This window comes from Strix uralensis, chromosome 4 (genome assembly GCF_047716275.1).
Source record: "Strix uralensis isolate ZFMK-TIS-50842 chromosome 4, bStrUra1, whole genome shotgun sequence".
Lineage (NCBI taxonomy): Eukaryota > Metazoa > Chordata > Aves > Strigiformes > Strigidae > Strix > Strix uralensis.
The window spans coordinates 104352919-104376969 of record NC_133975.1 but is presented as its reverse complement, the minus strand read 5'-3'; the positions used below and the strand labels follow the sequence as shown (position 1 = coordinate 104376969).

The window sequence follows — 24051 nt, the reverse complement described above, 5'->3', positions numbered from 1 at the left end:
ACTAGAAATGTGAAAACTCAATAACTGCAAACCGGCAGGGAAGATATTTTAAATAGTTTCTTTCTGGCTTTCTTCTTCACCTATATTGATATTAAATGACCAATTAATGTCTTTGAGAAAGAAAAGACATAGAAAGATTTCAAAACCTGGTCCTTTCAGTAGAAATCTCTTTAATGTTGAGAACTTTGATTTCTGATCTGTCAAAATTCATGTTTCTGAGGGCTCTCTGGCTTGAAATCCTTGGCAATGCAGCTAACTCAGCTATGGCTCCAGTCTTCTGATCAGTGGATTATTGCTTTCCTGGACAGATTCTCTACTTTATTACAATACACCATTTGGGGCAGACATTTCTCTGTCATCACAATTTACTGTTTAATCCCAGAAACAATGAGATACACTTGGTAGCAAAGGAAAAGTTTTCTAGAGAGGAATATCTATTTAAAAAGGAAATCAGGTTTAAGATAATCATGTTATTTATGGTAATTTTCTATTTAATTTCAAATGTAAGTACTTGCCCTAGATGTAGTTCTTAACTTATCACTCCAGATCAAAAAGGTAAGAAAAACCTCTCTAAAATATGGAAATACATATATGGAAGTCTATACAGTCAGATTCCTAAAAATATGTTAACAATTTAAAAATCATTGAATCTTTGTTTCACAAAAATGTTATACCAGCAAAGTTTCTTGCCTTCCCTTGTTTGCGCTATTTACTTACTGCATTGAACTTCTTCGTTTACATAATGAAAGTCTCAATAGTTGCCTTTTTTTCCTCATAGCCGTACTTACTTCTAAATTCTTGATAGTATGATAGTTGATTGCATTTACTATGCAACTTTGACTGCTCCACTTGCATTCTTCTCAGTTGCTAACTCCTGCAGGACAGTTTTGAACACCCCATGGCTCTTCAAACAGCTGACAGCATGCCACAAGCATCCATTCCTCCAGAAGAGATTCATGATGGGCCAGTAAAAGCTGGAAGTTTAAGGTTCGGCATATCTCAGGGACTGCTGGAACAAGATAGGGGCACAATGCCGTCAGGAAGCTGGGAATCTCACTTCCCAAAGGGCCATTTTTACACCTAGCAAGCTTTAGAAAAACTTTGAGAAAACACTCAATTGTTGCTGATGCTCCCTTAGCACTAACAACATTTATAGCATTGGTTTCTCCCAAGACTAGGATTTGGAAGATAATTACTGGTGCATCAGTTAACGGGTGTTCACAGCCTACTACAAACAAGGCAATCTTTAGCAGATGTTAAGCTGAGTCAAAGCCTACTGTGAAGTTTTATTGCACATTAACTAACTCTGAACTCTCGTGCAGGCCAGATGACTGTGGCAGCAAAGGAAAGATACCAGTGAGGGCTCAGCTATCAAATCATTCACCCCTGCCCAAAGAGGTCAGTCCCGATGGTTCCCGTCCTTCGAGCAGATCTCATAGGACTTGACTTGAGAAAATTCAACTCCCCGACCTGGCACACAATGACTCTTTATTGTTTGGCTCAGGATTGCTTTTCTGCCAGCTTAGCAAATGGGATCAGCCGTGGAGGAGTCCAAAGTGTGCCAAAGCAAGTGCAAAAAGGGGGTGTGGGGGAAAAGGTGCTGAATGAGTTGCTAGCTCAGCTCAAGCCGTGACACGTACCTTTGCCCTCACACCTGCTTTCAGTATGACATAATATTAAGCGTGCTGACAAAGAAACTCCAGCAAGTCTTGCTGTTGTAGTCGGAGGAGACACCACACCAAAATATGGCTGCTCTGCCAGGAGTTGCTACCTGCACAGCAGGCAGAGGAGCGACGCAGGTGCTGATGCCTCAGCTGCCTCTGTGTAAAACTGAGCCCCCCATGACAGTGGGTTTACGGCTCTGGACTTTGCACTTTTGAAGTTGCTGAGGCAAAAGCACATGTTCCCTTCGACAGCAGGGAGAAGGAGAGAAGGAGAGGTCAAAACCTGCAGCAGAGGGGTGGGAAGGGCAGGTGGGGTTAGTGACCTCTCAAGCAGTCGTGGCGAGGTGTGCTAGCACTGGTGTGTCATCCCCGTACAAACACTGCCTGCCCCTTGGCGAGAGGGGTTGTACAACCATACCAACATTGCCAGAAAACTTCCTTCTCTAGGCAGGGCTTCAATTATTGTCTTACTAGGTCGTGAGACATCAGCTCTACAAATCACATTGTGAGGTATTAAAAATACTATTTTTCAGTTTCTCACTGATAAAAGGAATACTCTTCCGGTCTTCCCTTTCTCTCTCTGGGGCCTTTGCAGTTCAGCTCTTGGCACTGAAGTGGTCTAGCTTTCTGAAAGGAAAAATCTGAAAACAAGACTCAAAATGTTTAAAACTCTGTGCCCTAAAAAAGTGTGAAGCAGTTCATCCGTAAACTCTGCTGCTAAAAAAAATGCATTAGTGTGTAACAAGGTGTCCAGGTTTTACTGACACCAATTGTTCTCATCCTCCAAACCAAATCTCCTTAAAATCATTCTGCCAGCATGATAATGTCCTGTTTTAGTCTATTCAACTGTGTTAATATGTACCATGGAGGCAGGTGTAAGCAACAGACACGCAGGACTCAAAAGTTTTGAAAATGAGATTCTAGACTGGAAAACAAGAAAATATAGAATTAATTTTAGAAGGGAAAAGTTTCTACAGGGTGAGGGTAAACAGAGCTTTACACAGCAGAGGGATAGCTCATATATAATTGAATGATGCGGGATTTTTAATTAAAATGTGGTGACGCCTTTCATGCCTGTGATACACAGCACTGTAAACAAACATTGTGCATGTCCAAAGGTGCAGGTGACATTGTGAATTGCATTATTTCACACCTTCATGCCTTTATTTGTGACTTGTGCAACACTCATACTGTATGTGCTATGTGATAGCTTTGGGGAGCTGTGAAGTTGTCACAAGAAGTGCTTGGGAAGGTTCAATGTCTGGTCCTGCTCCAGCTCTTCTATGCCTCTGGGTGGTCCTTGTGCAGGACAGCATACACAGAGACTGAGGACTGTTTTGCCTCTTTATTGGCAAGTTCGTCGCTTGGGAGTTACTACAACTGCAGCCCAGCACCTCTCCACTCAGCTTTGGTACCCCTAAGGGCAATGAGAGGGCTTTTGCAGAGTGCCTGTGGGCTAGGCAGGTGATGATGAAGGTGTGTGATAGAGGCTGTGATTGTCTAGGTTACAAACTCGTTCCAGCATAATGATATGGAGACTATTGCTGGGTGCAACCTGGATGCATGGGGAGAGAGTTTCTAACTACGCAATAGCAATCTCTATCACACACCTTCATCATCATCACTCTTCCCACAAAAGTCAGAGGCAAACAGATGAAGCAAAATAGTACCAGTAAATAAAAAGAAATAAAATCACTACTCTTAGGGCTTGTTTTTCCTGGTGTTTTATCTTCACATGGAAAAGTAATGTGTCTGACTGCTACTGCAAATGCTAGGTGTGAAAAACACACCATGCGTCAAGGGAACGAGCACACTGTCCACCAGAAAACCTGATTTGCCAACAAGGGGCAGTGGATGCCCTCCTGAGGAAGACACGACTTATCGATGCTTCTGGAGTAGAAGTATTTACAATTCTGTGAACATCACTCTGCAAGTGGGGCTGTGGACTCGGCTTTCTAAGACACATCTTTTAAGGCGGCTTTTTCTGATGCAGATCTGCCTAACTCATAACTTCAAACTGTCCAAAGGAGAGAAATAGAGCTGTAATGACCAGCTTCAGCTACAGCCAGATGATATCCCTCTCAGCCCTCGTCTTGTCAAAGTGACAGCATTAGACTTGATAAAAAGGCTGGATGTTCAGGGTCTACAAATACTTGATTCTGGCACAGGACCCTGTGCACACATGTACACGTAAATAAGAAAGAGAGGGAAAAATCCAAGAAAAATCCAAGGATTTTTGTACACCGTGGCTTTTACATGACAAAAATGTGTGAGCAGTGCAACAATGTAGCAATAATGTTTCCTAATGCATCCAAATTTTGTAACATTGACATTTTGCTGTTGAATTAATCTTGCATCTCTTGCTGATTATTATAGCTGCTCTTATAGTTTACCATGCCTGACTGATTGTTCAGATAAGCATTAAGGGATTAATAAGATTCAGAATTGTATGTTATTAATTATAACCACACTTTAATGTGAAGCGTGTACCTAAATCAAATAAAGTCCTTTGACAATCTGTATCTCACCACGTATAAATATATCTGATGTAAAAATATTGCTTGGCTCTCGACAGGGCTGTCGGGGTCTAACTTCAGAGTACGAGACCTGTGCTTGGTGTTACGCACTGGGGGTAGATCCTGCGGGAGTCAGGGACAGCAAATGTGGGATACGTGACCCGCTCCCGCCTGTGTTGGGGCCTGGAGTTTGCAGCTCAAGCAGCACTAGCGGCTCGGGGTGCCTGTAACCCTGACGGGATTCGCGACCTGAAGGGGAAGAAAATAACCAGCGTGGGTTTTGCCTTTTATGGGGGTGAAATGTGCCAGGTTCCAGCTGAAGCGATGGAGGTCCCGCGCCGTGACCTGCTGCCGTGCCACGGCGTGGGGCTCCGCCGGTGTGCGAGCGGCGTCCCGTGGGGCACGGCCCCCCCTTCCTTCCCACGGGGGGCCGAGGCGGCCGCTGAGCCCGCATGGGGGGCGCGGGGGGGGCGTGGGTCCGCAGGGCCACGGCGCGCGTGGGGCAGCATGGGCCGCCGCCGTGCGGGATGGGTGGCTGGTCACACGGGTGGCTGCAGGGTGGCAGAACTGGCGTGGGGCGCGATGTCGGTCACCTCAGCGACGGGTTAGGCGGGGACGCCTCGTCCCGCAGAGTTTCCAGCCCGGTTTGCCCGCAGACAGCGTCTCTCCATGATGTGTCTTTGCTGGAGTTTGGGCTTCTGTGGAGGCGCGCTTTGTTTTTTTCTTTGTTTGTTTGTTTAGCAAATCGTGGGCACGTTGCGGAGTTGAGTAGTTACTCACTTTCTGCTGTTCATGAGGCATTTTTAACTGAAGGCATGCTGTTCCGTCAGGGACGGGCTGAAGAGCGGTGCCGGCTGGTGCCACCGAAAAACGGTTATGCCAGGGCAAGGCGCATTTTCATTGGGAAGAGAGGAACGAAGTTTGTCACGGCTTGACGCACGCTGTCGCGGCGTGGCACGGAGTCGCCGACAGTCCGCGAGGTGTTTCCCGCCAAACGACCTGGCGGGCCCTATGGGGTAAATAATTAGGGAAATACTATTTTATTAGATGAACCTTTTAAAAAATAGTGCGTTCCTCGCGCAGAAGAGCTGTACCTGCCGCCTAATGAGATACTTCCGTCTGGTGCTGAAACTGCGGGAGGCAGATATCAGAGGCGGCAGGAGAACCCCGGGGGGGCATCGGCATACCTCACCTGGACTAGCCCAGCAGCCCCGGAGGCCCGGCGGGGCGGGGCAGGGCAGGGCAGGGCGAGGCGGGGTGCCGGTGCCCCCGGGGCCGGGGGGGCCGCGGCGCCGCCGACATGCGAGGGGAGAATTCCTCAATGGCGCTGGCCACGCCCACTCCCCGGGGAGGCGGGGCTCGCCGGGCCGGAGGCCACGCCCTCCACGCGCACATGTAGAAGCCCCCGCCGCCGGTTCCCCGCGGGGCGGCCACGCCTCGCGGCAGCCGATTGGCTGTCTGGGCCGTGGTGGGCGGGGCGATCCGAGCCGCGCCGCGCCGGGCGAGCTCCTCCCACGTGCGGCGGCGCCGCGCGAGCGGGCGGCGGGGCGAGCACACATCCCGCACGTAGCCGGCGTATCCGTCCGCGCGGGGCCGGCTGCCGCCTCCCCCAGAAACCGGGCGGGGGCTGCCGGGCGCCCTCCCCGCACGGCCCGGGGGTTCCCGCGCGCTGCTCGGGCAGCAGCAGCAGCGCGGGCTCCGGCAGCACCGCCGGGCCGCGGAGGGCGGCGCAGCCCAGCCCGCCGCGGCGAAAGTTTTGCCTCGCCTCGCCTCGCCTGGCCTGGCCCCGCGCCGCGCCGTGGCGGACCCCCTGCCCGGCTCGGTCTGGAGCCGGCGGCGGCTCGGTGGGCATTGCCGGCGCCCAGCGGCGCGCCCGTCCCCACCGCGCCATGCCGCTGGGGCACATCATGAGGCTCGACCTGGAGAGAATCGCCCAGGAGTACGTCGTGCCCTGCTTGCACGACATCGGCTTCTGCTACCTGGACAACTTCCTGGGAGAGGTGGTGGGGGACTGCGTGCTGGAGCGGGTGAAGCGCATGCACCGCGACGGCGAGCTGGCCGACGGGCAGCTGGCCGGCCCCAGCCGCGGTGTCGCCAAGCGGCACCTCCGCGGCGACCAGATCAAGTGGATCGGGGGCACGGAGGAGGGCTGCGAGGCCATCAATTTCCTCCTCACGCTGATAGACCGGCTGGTGATGTACTGCGGGAGCCGGCTCGGCAAGTACTACGTGAAGGAGCGATCCAAGGTAAGGGGCCGCGGGACTCGGGCCCACCTGCACCCCCCCCCGCCCCGGTAGCGGCTCCTGGCTGGACAGACCTGCCTCGCAGCTCTCGGTGGGACCTTGCGGAAAGTTTCCACACCCCCAACCCCCCCCCCCCCCCGCCCTCTCCGTCCTCTGTGTCGCGTCCTCGCTGTCCGCGGGTGTCTGTGGCTCGGACAGCCCCGCCGGGATGTCCCCGCGGCACCGCTCCGGTGGCGGAGGCGCCGTCCGCTGCGCAGGGGACGCCCGCCGCGGGCAGCCGCTCGCCAGCCCTGGCTGGGTGCGGAGGTCTCGCTCAAAACGCGGCCGCGGGGCTGCCCGCTGGGGGTCCCTCGCCTCGCCGGTGCCGGCAGCGCTCCGGGGCTGCTCGCCGCGGTGCCCCGTGGTGCGCCTTCGCCGGGCTTCCCGGTTGCCGGACCCCGGCCAGGCCCTTGCCTGTACCCCGGTGTGCCACCGGGGGTTACCTCGCAGCCCTCGCGGGGGCTGCAGGTGGCACCCCACTTCCCGGCGGTGGGGCCGGAGCCCGGCTGCACCCCGCGGCTGGCTGCTGCGCGCCCCGTCTGCGGAGAGCGGGGACCGCCAACGCGGGGCGTACCCGCCAAAACAGTCTAGCTGTGACCATGACTTTCCTTTGGAGGGGTGTTTCAGGTGGAGGGGAAAGCTCCCGACCCCCTGCCTGCGCACGTACACGGCTCGGATCCGATTATTTGGTTGTTTGCGCCCCTGTGATAGTGTTATCCAAAGTAGTTTCCATGGTCCAACTCATGCCAGCATCCTACAGCTGAAGAAGTTACTGTCTCTGTGTTGGGTATGTGGCATAAAATAAGGGATGCTCAGTTTGGGCACAGCAAACTTTTTTTTTAAGAGGAGAGTTGTGTTTTCTAGGCTTTCTTGCTCAGAAATGGAGAGGACACTTTTATTATAGGACATTTATATTATAAGCATATTTCTCAATGAAGCTTATTTGTACTTGCAATGTCATTACTTCAGTTTGGGGTAACTTTGCTTTCCTTCTCTGTTTTGCTGTGGCAAAGTGAACTGTCTTGGAACTAAGTTTGCTTCATTGTCATGAATGCTGAAAACATTCCCATGTCTTTATTTCTGACCTGAATTATATAATATGTAGCACATTCTCAAAACATCCACTTCTTTTAGGGATATGCCAGAAATGGAAACGATGAAACTTTTAAAAAATCACAGAAGTGAAAAGTTAGGCTTTTCTTTTGGTCCTAACTGGCACTGAACTAAGGGGATGTGTGAGTGGTACTGAGATTAGTTTTTTTCAGAGAAGCTGAAGAAATCCTATGGTCATGTTTACCTGATGCTTGGGAACATCTTAAAATCTGCATGCACTCCTCTGCACACTTCCACACAGTGGTGGGAATAATAAAAGGTTGAAACACTGCTCCTGTGCTTAGCTCTACTGAACTACTGATCCATCAGTTCACTTAAAGCTTGAGTAGATTTCATTTAAAATGTAAGTAGACTGGATTTCACTTATTTCTGGTGTTAGGAGGTATAAATAACCATTCTGCTTTGGGTTATAACCATTCTGCCTTTAAGGTCATCCTAGTTCTTTCTCTGTGTGACTTCTGCTTGCCTGATGACTGCTGAAAGCGCATTACTGCATTGCATTGCTGGCAACCTGTGGAGGGGGGAGAGGAATAGGACCTTATGTTAAAGTTGGGCTGGAGTGAAAGGAGACTTTCAACATTTTTACAAGGTATTTGGAGAAGGAGTCAACTGGATGCATGAAGGTTGTTGTCACTGGCTGTGGAGAAGGGTCTTTTGGGGAGTGACCTTGGGTTGTAGAGATGATTTTAAAACTGAGTTGTGGTGTTCTTGCAGTCATTTTTGTACAAATAGTAATAACAGAGTACAGAACTTGTTTTATAAATAGATACCAAGTTACTCTCTATAAAGAGAGACTTTTGGCCCTTGTGCTTTAGCGTGGAAGATGTCAGACTCCAAACAGCACATGGAAGTGCTACGCAACAGTCCAGGACTGAAAGGGACTCAATATTGTTTGTAAAACTAAATGTGGGGGAACTTCCATCAGAAATTAATAGTAACCAATCTCCTTATTATAATAATAAGTACCATGGGTATGTAAGGCCCTGGAATAGCAGCTGCCGTCTGTGAGATATGGGACGCCTTCAGCAGGAAGATTATTCCTGTGACTCACCAACTGACTATTGGAGTGCATGCAGGTTCCCACATCACCTATAGACGTCTTTCTTCCACCATTAAACCTGCCTGTTTTGCTTATCTTCTAAAGTCTTGTGAATGCATACACAACTCACAAATTTAAATTCAGTGTATTTTTATTTGCTAGATTATACACATAAATGGATGCCCAGAAGACTTCCACAGCTTAACATTTGTAGGGACATGGGTTGTTTCTGAGCAACTGGACTACAACTTCTTAGCTGGACACGTGCTGTTATAATTTATTGTTTTGGGATATAGGTATTGGATGGAGCTAAGAGTCCAGAGCAATTTGTTTAAAGTGTAAGCCTTTGGCTACGTGGTGACTCCTCTTGTCATGGAAATGAATCTATGTAATATCAGCCTCATCATTATTTAGAGGTTTATGTTTTTAAACCAATAGTATGACTTTAATCTTCAGCCTAAGTGCTGGAAGAAGGGGACAGGTTTGTTTAGTAAATGAACTTCTGTCAGCTTACTGTCTACTTAGTGTGATGTGCTTCATGTTTTTGTAGCTATGCAAACATAAGAAGACAAGAACAAATTATGTCCAATAAAGGAAGCTTTCCTTGTAGCTACATGAGAGAAATGAGTCAGTTAGGATTTTGCTGTTTCTAAATGAATTTCAACAGTATTACAAGAAAGTTAAGATTGCATCAAAGAGAATGGACAGAGGTAAAGTTTTACAAGGGTACTGGATACTCTTAAGAGCGTTTGGTTGACATATGAGGGCTGATAATGAAATGTAGCATTTCCATCTTTGCAGATCAGTGATCCAAATCTATCTTTGGAGTAAGTTCTATTTTAAAATATTAGTTGACATAGTTGAATGATCAAAATTACCAGAAAACGTTCTTCTTCTAAAGGACTCTTCTGTTGACAGACCCAATGCACTGCTTGTTGGCTTCTGCATTCTCCTCAGCTAGAGTTTTCATTTTCTAGTAAAATAGTACAATGGTTCCCCTTTTCTAGTAGGTAAATGGTTAAGGATATCACTGAGGCATTGCTGACCTGGGCTTGGTGGTCTCCTCAGAGTGAGAAGACTTACGTTTTTGTGCAGAGGGACGCTCTGGCCTGAGGACAGAGATCACTCTGGTTTTGAGGGCCTGTCTCCACTTGCTGAAGCTTTGATGCTTGGTGGAGAAAAGTTGGCAGGTAGTTGGGGCGGGGAAGCAAAGCTGCAGCTTGATCTGTGAGGCCAGTCACCTGGAGTGCCCCTGGGTCAGGTGATGCTCCGGGCACTGCCTGTGAAAGGGTGATGTGCTGCAGCTTCTGACTCCTCAGGTCCCAAAGTCCCTTCTTGGAATTAGTTGGCATTGAGGGGGTGCCCTGTAGAAAAACCCCTATATTATAAATAAATAATTAAAAGCAACAACATTAAAAGAAAAAAAGACAGGAAAATATTCCAGAAGAGAAGCTATTTGAGAAATTTCTCCTTCAAGACATGCAAGACATGTGAAATGCATGTTTTTGTTTTTTTAAATTAGCTGCAGATGTGCCAGGTGCTGTGGAGTTTGGGATATCCATCCCTTTGGCATCCTCAGATGTTGCAGAACCTGGGGAGTCCTGGGCCCTGGACATTCCTCCTGCGGGCGGCAGGGGCCGGCGGCCAGCAGGAACTGGGTTGGCTGGCCGGTGTGTGGAAACGTAAAAGCTGTGTTTGCAGCGGGATGGCTGGGTAGCTCATCTGCTGCTGAGAGGCTGTGCCTACTCCCCCTTTCATGTTCTGTCTCTGCTGGTGAAGGGCAGCTCTCCCTGTGGCCAGGCAGGGTCCCAGTGTGATGGTGTGAAGTCATCAGCACCTGCTGCCCTGGGCCACCTCGGCTGAATCAGCACTTGACGTGGTGTGTTGGCCCCAACGGGCGAGGGGTGGAAGGTACTTTGAACTGGCGTGGCTGTGCTCTGTGTGGACTCTGCACCCCGGTCCTGACAGTAATGTGTCCCACTGTGAGTCACTGGTACCCTCTTGGGTGCCATCATGGGTTGAAAACCATATCAGGGCTGCCTTTGGGGACCTTGAGCTCATCTTGCATCAGCTGGACACCAGTAAGCCCTGCTGGTTAAAAAATCAGGCAAAAAGTCAGAATCCTAAGAGTTTACCTGTGCTGAAGGAAGCCCATGACTGTTGTTTTTAGCTCAGAACTCGACTGCTTGCATTCAGGGTCAAGTATATGGCCTGAAGTTAAAAAAATGTGCTTTCAATATAAGATTAGTTAATTTAGAAGTCCCTGTGGGATGTGAACCCTTGTGAAATCTTGCTTCAAAATCTCTATGTGGGCCTTTCACTTTTTTATGGGATGTTTTCTGCATTCTCCACTTGTAGCCACACCACCTCCCTGCTTGCCACACCCTGGTGGGGTCTGTCTGACTGTCACAGGAGAAGCAGGTCTCCTGTGGTGGCACTTCATGGCTAGCGAGCATTTCCTGAAAACCAGAGCAGGTCCTTCTGCCTGCCACACAATGGGGTGTTCTCAGGTAGGTTTTGAAACGTGGGTCTGTCTACCAGGTTGTTACTAAGATTTCTGTTCCTGAGGATTGGTGAAATGCATGAGATGTCACAGGCTTGGGTTGAGGGATTTTACTAAGTCCCTCATAACTCAGGTAATGAGGTGAGATATTTTTGCATTTATGTATGAAGAAAGAGAAGTTCTGTTGTACAGCATTCAAATTCTATACAATTAAAACACAGAGTGAAATGCTGCATTTTCTGATTTGAGGTGTGGATGTAAAGAGAAGGATAACAGAAAACTGGCTATAGATCTGAAGGGCAGTACTGCTTATAGACATATACTGGTTTGTTATACATTACGAAGTATTTTTGATACTTGCCTAGCAGCATGCCTTGCAATTAGTTTACAATGGGAGGTCTGATGAATACCACCATCCAGAAGAAATATGCATAATTTCTCTTTCTTCTAATCAAATGCACATGTTCTGGCATAATGGGTAAGTTCAAATCTGTTCTTCTGGCTGGCTGCCGGTAGAGTCCAGAGCCACTGGAACTGTAAATACAACAGACAAGTCGCTTTATGATATCAGACTGAGGAATTCAGCATTGGCACAGGTCCTAGAGTGGTTGCTTTGGCTCAGTGTCAAAGCTGATGTTTATATCTGTGTTTGTCAAGCAAGATTAGTTAGCCTGGTTAATTATACACAGGAATGTATAATTTTTACTTGACAATCAAAGCATTAAATGAATATAAACCTGGGCATACTAGCTCTTGTGGGTTTTTTTTGTCTTCATCAAATTATTCTCAATGACTTTTTGAAACTTTCAAAAGATACTTCTTCTCTGGAAGAGGCACTCGGGGAGTCTTTGAGATCACTTCTTCACCTAGCAGGGACAGGGTATTGGAGAAATGGGTCAATATTTTACAGACAGCAACGCACATATCTGTAAGTGGGTTCAGAAGCATGGGATAGCCTCTATGGAATGGTGTTTGAGCTCATACTTGGGTGTTGAAGTTCCAAGCAGTTTGAATTTGGTACTTGTTATGTATCATCTCTCTTAAGAACCTGACTAGTGCACTGGTAGACTTATTCCATGGTAGGCAGTGGAAGAAATGCGCTGTCTTCAGTGTGTGTTACACTAGAGCCTTTGGCAGCTGGGTGGCTGCTGTTGGTGGTCCTTTCTCTCTCCTGTGGAGAAGTCTGTAACCACCCAGTCTTACACTGTGTTAGGAGCCTGTCCATGTGCTTTACAGTCACAGTAGCAGAGAAAAGCAGAAGGTGGCTAATCCTGTAAGAAGGGAAATAAGTCTGAGCTCTCAGGCAATGTAAAGAGCAGAGCGGTCTGTTTATCCTGAGTTTGTGCATGTGTTTGTGGCATCAGGGCAGGTTGCTTGACTTTTATATTTCTGTAGTTTTGCAGTCAAGCAGTGCTTAATGAGTCTTACTAGACTCTGGAGTTACACAATGATGGCAAAGCAGTGAAGTTTTCCACAATCTGTCCCATGCTGGTAGTGCATTTTCCTCAGTACCTTCTTATCCATTGCCATGACTGCTCTGGTACCAGTCCTTCCCAGCACCACTACATCAGCTCTTAAAGCCAGAGACTTGCAGTGGAGGCCCTACTGGTGTGCCTGCCAATATCCCTATTACTTTCAAGCCCTAAGTAAATATGTGCCTCTCAGTTTGTTTTTGTATGAGGGTTTATTAAATGTCAGTGTAAACCTTCCACAACTGTGTGGGGAGGGAAGGGACACTGTACTACAGGTGGCATTAATGCCTCTGGGTATGGGGAGTGTTTGTCCTTTGGCCTAGTGGGGGTGTGTACAGCATTGCAAGGCACAGTATCCTTGGGAGAGCCACCGGGAAAATGGCAAGATTCAGAGTTCAGTGCCCCGTCTTGCTGAGCTTGCGTTTTGGGAGGGAGGGGAGCTCGTCCTTGCTATTAATATTTGTACACAGCCTTTTCCCAAGGTAATTATTAATGAATAATTCAGTTCATTACAGCTCACTGCTAATAACAGTATACATTTAAATGGAGATGCATTGATGCTCATAACAGTGATGCAGGGCAGCATGTACACAGTAAAAGTGAACTTGTTTCTTTGCATTAAGGATTCTAGCTGTCTGTGTTAATCCCAGTGTATTTATTTGATTTCACAGTAAACTTCTTTCTTTGAGTTCCAAACTAATCTGGATGGTGGCTCAGTGTAATACAGCCTTACCTGCATGTTGCTTCCTGAGCAATTTGCTTGATTTAGTATGTGGAAACATCTTCTCCCTCCTCTTTCTCCTAGGCTGCACAGATTTATCTTTTTTTCCTGGGGTGGCAGTGGTGGGGATGTTCAACAGCGTCTGTGCTCCCTCAGCAATTCATTTCCGTATGTAGAAGGGATGAGATAGAGGGAGAAGATAAAACTACAGTGACCCAAACGTGAATGCATTTTTAATCGGATGAAATCCTGATGTTTGCTGAACAGACTTGACGTACTTGAAAGAGATCAATAATTTGATCAAATGTTTTAAGATGACTCTTACAAAGTCAAAGTATTTTTTTTAGAGGTATTCACTTTTTAAAAAGTTTTTCCAGCTCCTGTTTCAATTGGATTGCCTTTTCCTGTTGCATAATAGGTCAGGGGCAAGTGGTCCTTTGGCACCAACAGGCCACATAGTGCTCATCCATCTTGCAGTGGATGGCCTGTGAGAATGAGGAGGTCAGGAGGGGAAGTCTGCGAGTAAGTGTTGCCAGTTTTAGATTTATGGAGAAGGAGGATGTGTGCATACCAACTTGAGGGAATTTGAAGCCCTGGGTTGGATTTATCATGACTGTAATCCTTCTGTCATAAAGCTGAATACTGAAACAACGTTGTTAGAAAGCTGCCAGCAACACAAGACTCCCTAAGCTTCTGTGAAAGGGTTTTATTGGATTAGTAGAGGAGCTTTCAGGTAGAGGTGTTTTGGGAACTGCTTCTGGTACCTGTGCCTAGGGCAGCTGATGGCCCCTGTGGTGAGCTTCAGGATGAATAACTGATGCGTTTGCGCAGAACATGGAGGGGCTTGACAAAAGATTTTGATTGATGCATAGCATTACATAGCAATTTGTTTTAGACCTTTTATTGCTTTTCAAAGAGATGACAGAGTTGGTCAGAAAAGCAAGGTCGTGCCTCTAGCTCTTCAGGCAATGAGGTGGAGGAAGAAAACGGATGAAGGAGGCTCATGCCAAGTAGACTATCCATCTCCTACTGTTTAAACTATTCAGAGGCATGTCATCCCATCAGCACACCACTCCTGACTGTTCCTACAAGTGATTTGGAGAGAGCTGTAAGCCCCATTTCCCCTCCATCACTCACTCGCACGTATGCATATACTATCTCTTAGTGACAGAAAGGAGCTTTTCCCTACAGTCATTTTTCTCTTGTCATTGTGTTTTGATAAGATTAGTAGACAAAGAAACTTAGTGCCACTGTGCAAAGCACTTAATAGAAGGCAGTTGATCAAACTACTTGTTGCTCTGGTTTTTCACAAATAAAGTAATGCAAGAGATTTTGCTGACCATAATGGTTCCACAGAGGCTTACCAACTGTTCGTGTCACCAGCCACCCAGTTTAAAATGAATATAGAATATATTGCAGGAGTACAGCAGAGCACACTATCTGCACAGAGTGGAAACAGTTTGTCCAAAGCTTTGTCAGCTGGAAATGGCAGGGTAGCCACGTCTTTTGCCAAACATCAGGGAATTGCATCCTACTTTGTAGGAAAAAGATAACAATTTTGAGTCTCATCTATATCTAGTTCACATGAACCCTTTGGTCACAATAGACTCTTTTCTGTGCTTTCATTTTGGATGTGAAAATCCAAACAATAAATAGGTTTGCATTTTTCTTGTCTGTAAGTCATAGTAATAATAATCATTGCTTATGTCAGTCTTGTACTGTAACTTTTTTATACAAATTGATAAGGCAAGTATTTTAAAAGTTTTGGCCTCAGGTCAGCAGTTCACTTAAGTACTTTTTTTAAAGACTTTCAAATCAATGGGACTGAAGCACAACCTTTGGTACTTGGCTTAGACTATGCTAGAATATGTTTAGAAAACTTCAGGAAAAGTTGCAGTGATTTCTTGTGCTGTTCCCAGTCTTTGTCTACATTTTGTCTTGGATTTGAAATACGGGGCATCTTTTACATGGTGTCTTGGGAGGGAGCAAGGAGCCTTACTTGATGGAAGTTGTAGATAGCAGTTACAGTTTTTATCTGACCTTTGCAATTGACTGTCTTTTGTGGTAAACCTGTCTTATATCATTAGCAGTAGCAGTTATTCCAGTAATGCATACAGGGAGATAGGTGCTAGTCAGTGCAGGCTGGGGAATGCCACTCTGAATGGGAAAAGCTTGGGGTGCGAGGTGCTGTTGGACAGGGGCTCTGAGAGTGTGGGTGCTGGCATGGAGCTTCCCAGCTGCTCTGGGGCTCCAGGGAGTGACTTGCACGGAGCTCATCGCTGGACTGTGCAGGTAGAAAAAAAAGCGCAGAACCAGGGGAATTTGTGAGAGGAGATAACTGAAAAAAAAAAAGGGGGGGGAAAGTGTCAATTAGTCCTCAACTTGTCTGTAACTGGGTTGTTAACAGTCTTAGGGTGTTGTGCTTGCTGCTGAAGACTGTGTGTAATTATACCTTCCCTTTCTGATTTCCCATAGGGAATCTGGTAGAAGTGGTTTGAGAAGTGGAAAAAAGGAGAAGCTTCACTGTAAATGCTGTAACATGTCCTGCTGTTAAGACATATAAACCATGGCATATGACTAGATGTGCATGAACAGAACAGAGTCCCTCAGGATGTATCGATAACTCTGTTCTTTACTGTATTCACCAGTGTTTCCACTTCCCTAAATTAACTTGTCCTGTTGTTCATTGTCTGTGGAGCATGTGCATGGTGTCTCTGAAGCAGGCCAACAGGAAGGGTCACTGCCTGGTTAACTGTTTTGCAGACTTCCTCTTCACAGAGGAGCATTGAGAGGATTCGCGAACACTGGTCCTCACTTCCAAATTTGCTATAATACAACATTTGATGGTGGTCAAAGGCTGAAGTGTCAAAGTTGTGCATTTTACCATTATATTTCTCAATGCATAACTTGCTGTCTAACAGGTGACCCAAAGTCTCAGTGCCAGACTGACACTCAGTGATAATTTCTTGGCAAGGACAAAAATGTAATTGACTTGGGGTTTTTTGTTTGTTTACATTTATCTAAGATGTATGCAACTGAAATATATTTTTTTTTCTTTCTTAGTTTACTTTTGTCTTTCGCTGGCACTTTTTTAGAAGCCTGTTTTGCTGCTTACCCTCCACAGAAGCTATTGCTGCTAATTTTGAGCTGTATTAGTTCAGTGTCTTGGCTGCAGTTAGGAAAGGTGCTGGTTGTGCCAATGGTGACCATAGCTATGGACAGACATAGTACCTACTTCACCCCCACACCTAAATATTCATATATACCCCTATAGCTCTGTCTTGCCACCACATATCTGTCCTGCCTTCCCCCTCTGGGTTTCCCACTGCAGAGAAGCATTTGCGCCCCGCACCTCTAGCAAAGCCAGTTGCAGCCCCCTCACTAAGGGTTTTCTTAACCCTCTTACCACAGCCTGTCATGCCTGTGCAGCCACCATCTCTCATCTCCATCCCAGGAAACAGGAGAGACTGAGGGATGAGAGCTGATTCCTCTGGTTGCCCAGCTGGCTGGCATCCTGGGAGAGCAACCCCTGTCCAGCCTCCAGCTTGGCTCAGTCCTGGCTGCCCCTGCGGTGGCTCTGAGTACATGCTGCTCTCGTCACACTGGCTGCCAGAGAGGAAAGGTTTTGGAGAGGAAGAGGAAAAAGGAGGGAACAGAGCCAGAAAGACCACTCCAGGCTTTCTGCATCCTCAGGAAACATCCTGAACCCACACCAGAGAGACCACCTCCCTGCTCAACAGTTGCTGTACTTCCTGCAAAAACTACCTTAAATGCCGAAGAACATTATTACTTTAAGACCCAATCCTGAACTGGAGAAACCTCCCAAGGGCCGTTGCTGCAGTGAGTTGCAGCGGGAATGGCTGGGTAAGGCTCCAGAGGGGACTGCAGCGGCGCAGAGCAGCGGGTGGGAATGGGCGGGAACGCCGAGGCATGTCTGTGTCCCTGTGCAGGGCCGCTGCCCCGGCCCGAGGGTCGAAGCCCGTGGCAGCGGCCGCAACGCAGCCAGCTTGTAGGGTTGGTCTCTTCTGTCAGGTGGTGGCAGCATAAATCCGTGGGAGAGGCTTGACCAGGGGAAAAAGAGAAGTGGGAACTCAGCAGCCAGTGTTCACATCTGCAGTGCGATGCCCCACAGCTCGGTTTAGGACCAGGCTTCCTTGCCTATGCTATCTGAGTTGAGAGCTGTAGTGAATAGCTTTAAGATGTGCAAATGTAAGGCTGGAGCTCAATTTGTTGTGTGCCTGTGTGCATGTCTGTGTTTATGCATGTTTTCTTTGTTCAGAGTTGCCTAGTTTCTGTCTACGCACATCATACTGGTGCAAGTACCAACTGTGTAGATGGTGGGGAGGGCAGGCACTGCAGCACTTAGAAGGATTTACTTATTTTTTTTTTACTAATACATTTTTTATTGCCTAACCTTAGAACAGCTGTATAGTTACAGTATTACAAAATGCCTTGAATCCGAATAGCTTGTTTCCTGAGTGGAAAGATGTTGTGTCACTGTATACACATCCATCCCCTTTAATTGCACCCACACTGGAGAGATTGCACAGTTGTAATGTACTCGTGTAGTCAGAGCAGTACAACTTTATGTGCAGGCGCAGCCTTAGAGGTAAAGACTACATGTGTTGTTTAAGCACAGGAGAAATTATTTCTGATGGTAATTTAGTATAGGTAATTTTAATGAGTTTTACCCATAAATATTCATTTACACAAAATCCTGTGCAGGAATAAAGGTACTGTTAACTAGGCAAGATCCTCGGAAAAGGTGGTGGGGGAGCAGAAGATGGGTGGGGGGTGAGTGAGATGGCTTCCTTCCAAAGTTAACATAGGAGATAACTGGTCTCATCAATTAGCCTTAATTTGGTGCTACTGCTGCGATAACAAACACTTGAGAATGGTTCATGTCTCTGTTTATGTAGCGCAGTAATGTCTTAGCAGCCACAGAAGCCCAGACGGCTCTGACAGTTTTGGGAGGACCCCTGAGGCATATTTGGGGTACCCGCCAAGTGTGACGGCACTAGTCTGAACCCTGCCTTCCTGTCTGACAGTGGAGAGAGACTTTCACTGAGCCAAAGGAAAACATCTCCCTGGTGTGGTGCTGCCTCTGCTGTGGTGGGAGCGTGCGAGGCCATGAGAGGTGTCCCGTGCGGTGGCCCCAAGGAGGGACTGTGCTGCACAACTGGGCCCTCCCTGTCCCCTTGGCACTTCTGCTTCAAGGTGGTGGCTTGTCACCTCCTCTCTGCCTGCGGGTGCCTGGGGCTGCCCCCTGTGAGCCTTCAAAGCAAAATGCTCGTGGGAGGTGTTTGGGGTGCTGCCTACCATGCGTGAGCTGATAAAAGTCTTGTGGGCAGTGTTGCTCACTTGCATTGGGCCACAGGCTAAAAATAAATGAATAATTAATTGTGAAAAAAGGCATGCTGGCCAGCTTGGGCAACTGCGACACCAGCAAAACACAGTTTGCCTGTGTTGTGGCTGTCTTTCCTGACCTTTATTAATGCACCCACAAGAACATCAGAATACATAGAGATCTTTAAATGTTGCAGGAGAAAGAAGGTGTAATCCTCTGGGTGATTAGAAGCAGAATTGAAAAGGTCTTAAGCGCTGACAAAGAATGAAAGGCTGGAATATTTAAGGAACTATGAAATTATATTTCTACCACACAGATGAGGATACTCTGCAGAGGATGTCTGTGCTGGTTACCATGCCTTTATTCCCCGCTGAGAACCAGAACATACAGGGACGGTCCTTACAGATTTCCTTAATGAGCCTGCACTTACTTACGAATTTGCTTTTCTGTGGGGGTGGCGCTTGTCACCGTGTCCCCCGGGACTCATTACAGGGGACGCTTTCTCTATCTGCATTGATTGCTTGGGATGCTTTCTCGTTAGTGCGGCTCGTCCAGGTTTGGTTCTTGGGGGAGAGGAGGGGACTGAAAGAGTTTTCTGGATGATGAAAGAGGGCTTCAAGAACAGGCAAAAATAATCCTTAAATTTAATTAAACAGTGTTTGTGGGGGGTTTTTTTGCTTGTTTTGTTGTGGGTTTTTTTTTTTTTTAAGTGTGGGAAATAAGCGTGTGTGCCTGTGTGTGCAGCAGGAGAGGGAAGCAGACCAGTAAGAACCAGAACAGAGAAGTGCCTTGAGCGCCTGTGTGCTACAGGCTTGGGCTTCCCCCCTCTTTTTCCCTCCACAGCCTCTCTGTGAAGTGTCCTCTGGAGTAAAGTTTGCGTTTGATCGCCGATGGCCTCACGCTCCGCACGTAGCACTGTCGTTAAGCCATCATCGCCCTGGCCTGAAGCCAGAGCTCCCCGGCGCAGGGCCGGGCGGGCTTTCTGAACTGACACAGCCTTTATTGATACATTGATGCACTGCGCATGTTTACAGCTGCTAATTGGCGACTTAATCTGAATATCCTTGACTGAACTAATTCACTGGCAATAACCTTTTAAATCTCGGGTCCTGCCAGCTCTTCACAGCACGCTAATCTCTACTGCAACTGTATTGTGTTTGTGTGTGTGTGCAAGGCACGACGATCCACGATCGAGTAATGCTGCAGCCTAAAATGTAGTTTTAGGTCAGAGGAGGATGTAAAATAAAAATCTTACCTGATTTTTATCATTGAGAAGCACTGGGGAACTGAAGAAGAGCGTTAATTGACACACATGCAGAAATATGTAGATTAATTAAACATACAAGGAAAGAGGTTAATCCTTTTAATTATTAGAAGAGACAAAGATGCTCACTGCAAGGACAGTTGTGATCCTATGGCAATTTTAGATTTGTTTCCTTAAATTTCATTATTCTGTTTCCTCCTGTCTGTGCCCAGAGGCTGAACACAGAGAATTTGGGAGGTGGTGTGAAAGCAAAAGGTGTTATTTTACTTGGCTGCCTAGTACTCCTTTGTCCAGGAAACACAAGTCAGATTTCTCTCCTTGGAAGCCTAGAGAACTTCTCCTTCAGTTGGGTCCTTTTGTAGTTACCTAAATTGCCTTTTCACTTTAGGATCCCAGGGAGTATCCAGCAACAGGGACAGCTCAACAAAACTCAGCACTGTCTTCAAAGCTTGGTTTGCAAATGCTCCCTATTCTCTTCGCAGTCGTGGACGTCTGCCGCTGACACAAGGCATGGCTGTTCCATGCCTTCCCACTTCACAGCAGCACTACCCTGGCAGCCAGCTTGAACTTGAAGGGCATCCAGAACTATCTCTTAAGTGGGTGTTCTTCTAAGAAAAGAAATAAAAAATAGTCACAAGCTGAAGCTGTCCTTCATATTAATAGGACTCTTCGGGCCATGAAAACTAAATTTCGTTGCCAAACGTTAGAAAAGCTTCCTAAGCCCCATTGCAGATTTGTTTAATAGGGAGCTCATTTTTAAAGCAGCATCAATCTGAGATCTAGCTTCCTTACAGACAGATTCCATAAGATTTGAAAGCTTGTTAGGGGCTCCTTGAGCTACCACTAGATAATGTGACAGTCATCAATGGCTGTGTAGCATAGAGATAATCCATGAACAGAGCTTTCATGGGTAGTTCTTTGTTCCTACCCTTAGTTCTAGAAGAAGTTTAATAAGCAGGAACAGCTTTCCATCTTATGGTAATTAGAATAATATCAGGTAATTATAGCCTTTTGGCTTATCTTTGCATCTCTTTCCTGCAGATGAGAGCAGTAGTCTTTCCCACAATTCCCACTTTCAGGCTGTTCCTCAAAAATTCTCCAGAATGTGCCTCTATACACATGGAAAAAATAGTCAAGCTACGATAGTGCATGTGAAAGACCAAATAAAATAAAAAGGGAGAGATGAAGCTTCCAGTTCTTGAAAGATCTGAATCTGATGATCAAGGTCACATACATTCAGGGAGAAGCAAGTACCAGACCACCTGGCTAAAATGCTATCCATGGAAACAGGATTTTTGTACAGTTATAAGTACTTGCCCAGAAGGAAAGGTATTAAAAGAAAAAAATATGTTGATGGGCATCATAAAAACAGCATTGTGCTCCTGAGATGAGAAATTTCGAGAATTAATGTGTTTTCATTTGTGTGGCTGCATCTCTGGCTATAGAAATATCTCCTCCGTTCCTATAAAATTTTCAGGGTTGCTGATATGATACAAAGATAAGGAGTAAAAGTAGCTGTGATCATGTCAATCTGTCGAAGTGCTCTAGAGATGAGTTGCCTACTCGTACAGGGTTCTATCAGTCTTTCATATCTTGTTTGCCATGGCTCGTTTGACCCTTCAGTAGACACTTGTCAACTGCATCCAAGGTATCTTTGTTGTGTAGGACTACTTCTGCGTGCTACTAAAGGAGGTATTCAGCAAACTGTGCTTGTAGCTGAGTTTGTGGAGTTTGGTCTGCTTTGTGTTTAATGAAAGAAAGTAACTGCCCCGGGGTTTTTATTGTTATTTCTGTTGTTTTTTTGGATGTCTTCCATATGGTTTTGGTTTAGCCCTCAATATGAAGAAGAAAGTTGAAGTGAAAAGGTGCAGGTGTCTTCCCATGCCAAATTATAGGACTTTCCCCAGTGTTTCTTAATTTCTAAAAATAGGATCCTTCCTCACACAGCTTTTCCTGTCTCTTGCCTCCACCTGTGAGCAAGTAGCTGATCAAAGAGGAGGTGGCTAGGTTTAGCTCCATAAATCCAGCTCTTTGATTGAAGACTGATAATCAAGTTATGGGTGAGGAAGTGAAGTACTGGTTTCTCGTGCAATACTGCCACTGAAGCCCATTTCATGTTTTGCATGACTGAAGTGATCAGGGTTTCACCCCCCTCCTTGGAATTGGTGATTTCTGTTCCAGCTGGCACAAAGCTAATGTCTCTGACTTTTTCTGGTGTTTTAACATAATTTTCCCTCTGTTCCCTCCTGTCTCTACAGAGTATTAAATCAGACCAATTTTCCTAGTTCATGCTCCAGTATAGCAATTGTTTTAACTTTCATAAATTCAAACAAACTAATATTTAATAATGTTCATGAATATTTTATTCTTAACCATTATAAGCTACATGGTAGAAAACACTTGGGTGCAATTGGGTGCAACAAGAAAGTACTTAAGAAACACCCCGTTGTGCCTGTGTCAGACAAGCCTCAACTGAGAACCTCTTGTCTTTGATCACGAAATGTCAGACTACTTGTGCTCTTTTAATGTAGAGCATGTTGCGTGCCTTCCCCTTTCTGACTGTACAGACTCTGTGTGTCTACAAACTAAAATCAGGTTGAGTACAATATGCACTCAGACCTCAGTCAATCAAGTGAATCCTGGTAGTCCTCGTTTCCTAAAGTCTGGTCAAATGATTTTTGTTTGCACTTGAGAGTTCAGGACTAAGAACCACATATTGGACTGAAATTTGGAAGTGTGCAGTCAAATAAAAATGTAGCTGAAAGCTGCAGTAGCTATAGCACCATTAATTCTTATTAATACCTTGTTTTTCTAGAAAACCATCATAGTGATACTGTAGATCAGTATTGCTTTGTGTCTATATAGTACCTTTCATCTAACAGACTTTACAAGTAATTTCTGAATTTAACTATTTGATGTACGAGCTGTACGCAGAGATGATCTACCCTAGGGATCAAAAATAGCAGCTGTTCAACAATATACAGGACAAATCTGGTTCCGAAAATGGAAGTGCATATTGCGGAGTCTTTAGCTTAATCTGCAAGGGCAGTTGGTGTTGGCAGGATAGAGTTACGCAGGTCAGAATTTTCTCCGCTGGTTGCAAAGGTCATACTAGTTCTGAGAGGAAAACACAGGATCAGTATAGGGTTACAATACCACCTATACAGTCTGCACTAGGAGTATACTGGGGCCCTGGCTTGGTGTTAGTAGGCAACGGAGAGCATCTCCTTCTGGCCTGCTGTCATCGCTGCTTCCTATTCAGCAGTGGTTGTTTCCATTTACAAGTGTCTTCTAGCTGAGTCTCTGAAGCATTTTGTTCCAAGTATTGGTCCACTCCAGTGCTGCTTATTTAATGCAATGTAGCAGAATGATGCCTCACAGCATGGTCCTGGCTATCAGCTAAGAGAATTTGTTTTTCCCCTTGCTAAGAAGCACTGGGAGGCAGGGAAAAATCCTTTCTATGGAACTGCTTTGTTTTTTTTTTTATCTGCCTCCAAACTTTGTTGGTGTATTGCAGTTTGACTTGCAGATTTCTCTGGCTGACTTTAGTGTAATACTTAAACTGAATGATGAATAACTTATTTTTGCAAGCTTCTGTGCAATGCAGAATTTGCTGATGATTCCTGGCTCCTTACTAAAGCTGGTAATTACTGCTTGTTTAACTGGTGGTTGATTTGCACCCTCTTGGGAAACCTAACATCTCTAAAAATGACAGTGCAGAAACTGCAGTCTTGATGATTTGCTTTTCATTTTCCAAGTTTTGTAGGCTTTAATTTATGACTGTCAACTAGACCACCAGAGCATTGGTCTTCAAACTATGGTGTGTGTGTGTGTGACTGCAAAGTTGTGCATCTGTATATCAGTTTTTAACTGTTCAGCTGTTAAGGCAAACTCATCTATTTTAACTTAAAATAAGGGGAGGTGTGTTGCTGAAATTTGCCCTGAGTGCTTACAGTGGGAAGTTAAGCCAAGTAACAGCCATCATAATGAATTGTATTGCAAAAAAAAGTTAGGTACATTCCTGCTCATTACTGCCTGCTATAGTTAGTTTAGGTTTGGAGTTGCTTAATGAAGGGAGATGCTTCCAAAAATGGAGTTTTCTCTGGACACAATAGCTGAAAGTGTAGGAA

At 46.2% G+C, this 24051-nt stretch overlaps 1 protein-coding gene and 1 long non-coding RNA gene across 2 annotated transcripts in view; one reads left to right on the top strand and one right to left on the bottom strand.

Annotated features, from left to right (window-relative positions):
- Positions 1 to 4109: 4109 nt before the first annotated feature.
- Positions 4110 to 5438, bottom strand: LOC141942261 (uncharacterized). Its single transcript, XR_012628585.1, has 2 exons — positions 5275 to 5438; positions 4110 to 5189 (listed from the first exon to the last, which is right to left on the bottom strand). It is a non-coding gene; the product is annotated as an uncharacterized LOC141942261 (long non-coding RNA).
- A 294-nt stretch (positions 5439 to 5732) lies between these two features.
- EGLN3 (egl-9 family hypoxia inducible factor 3) overlaps positions 5733 to 24051 on the top strand; it is a 30086-nt gene continuing 11767 nt past the window's right edge. Inside the window, exon 1 of the mRNA XM_074868270.1 lies at positions 5733 to 6426. Coding sequence (XP_074724371.1) covers positions 6070 to 6426 — 357 coding nt within the window. The 5' untranslated portion in view covers positions 5733 to 6069. The remainder of the gene's footprint in view (positions 6427 to 24051) is intronic.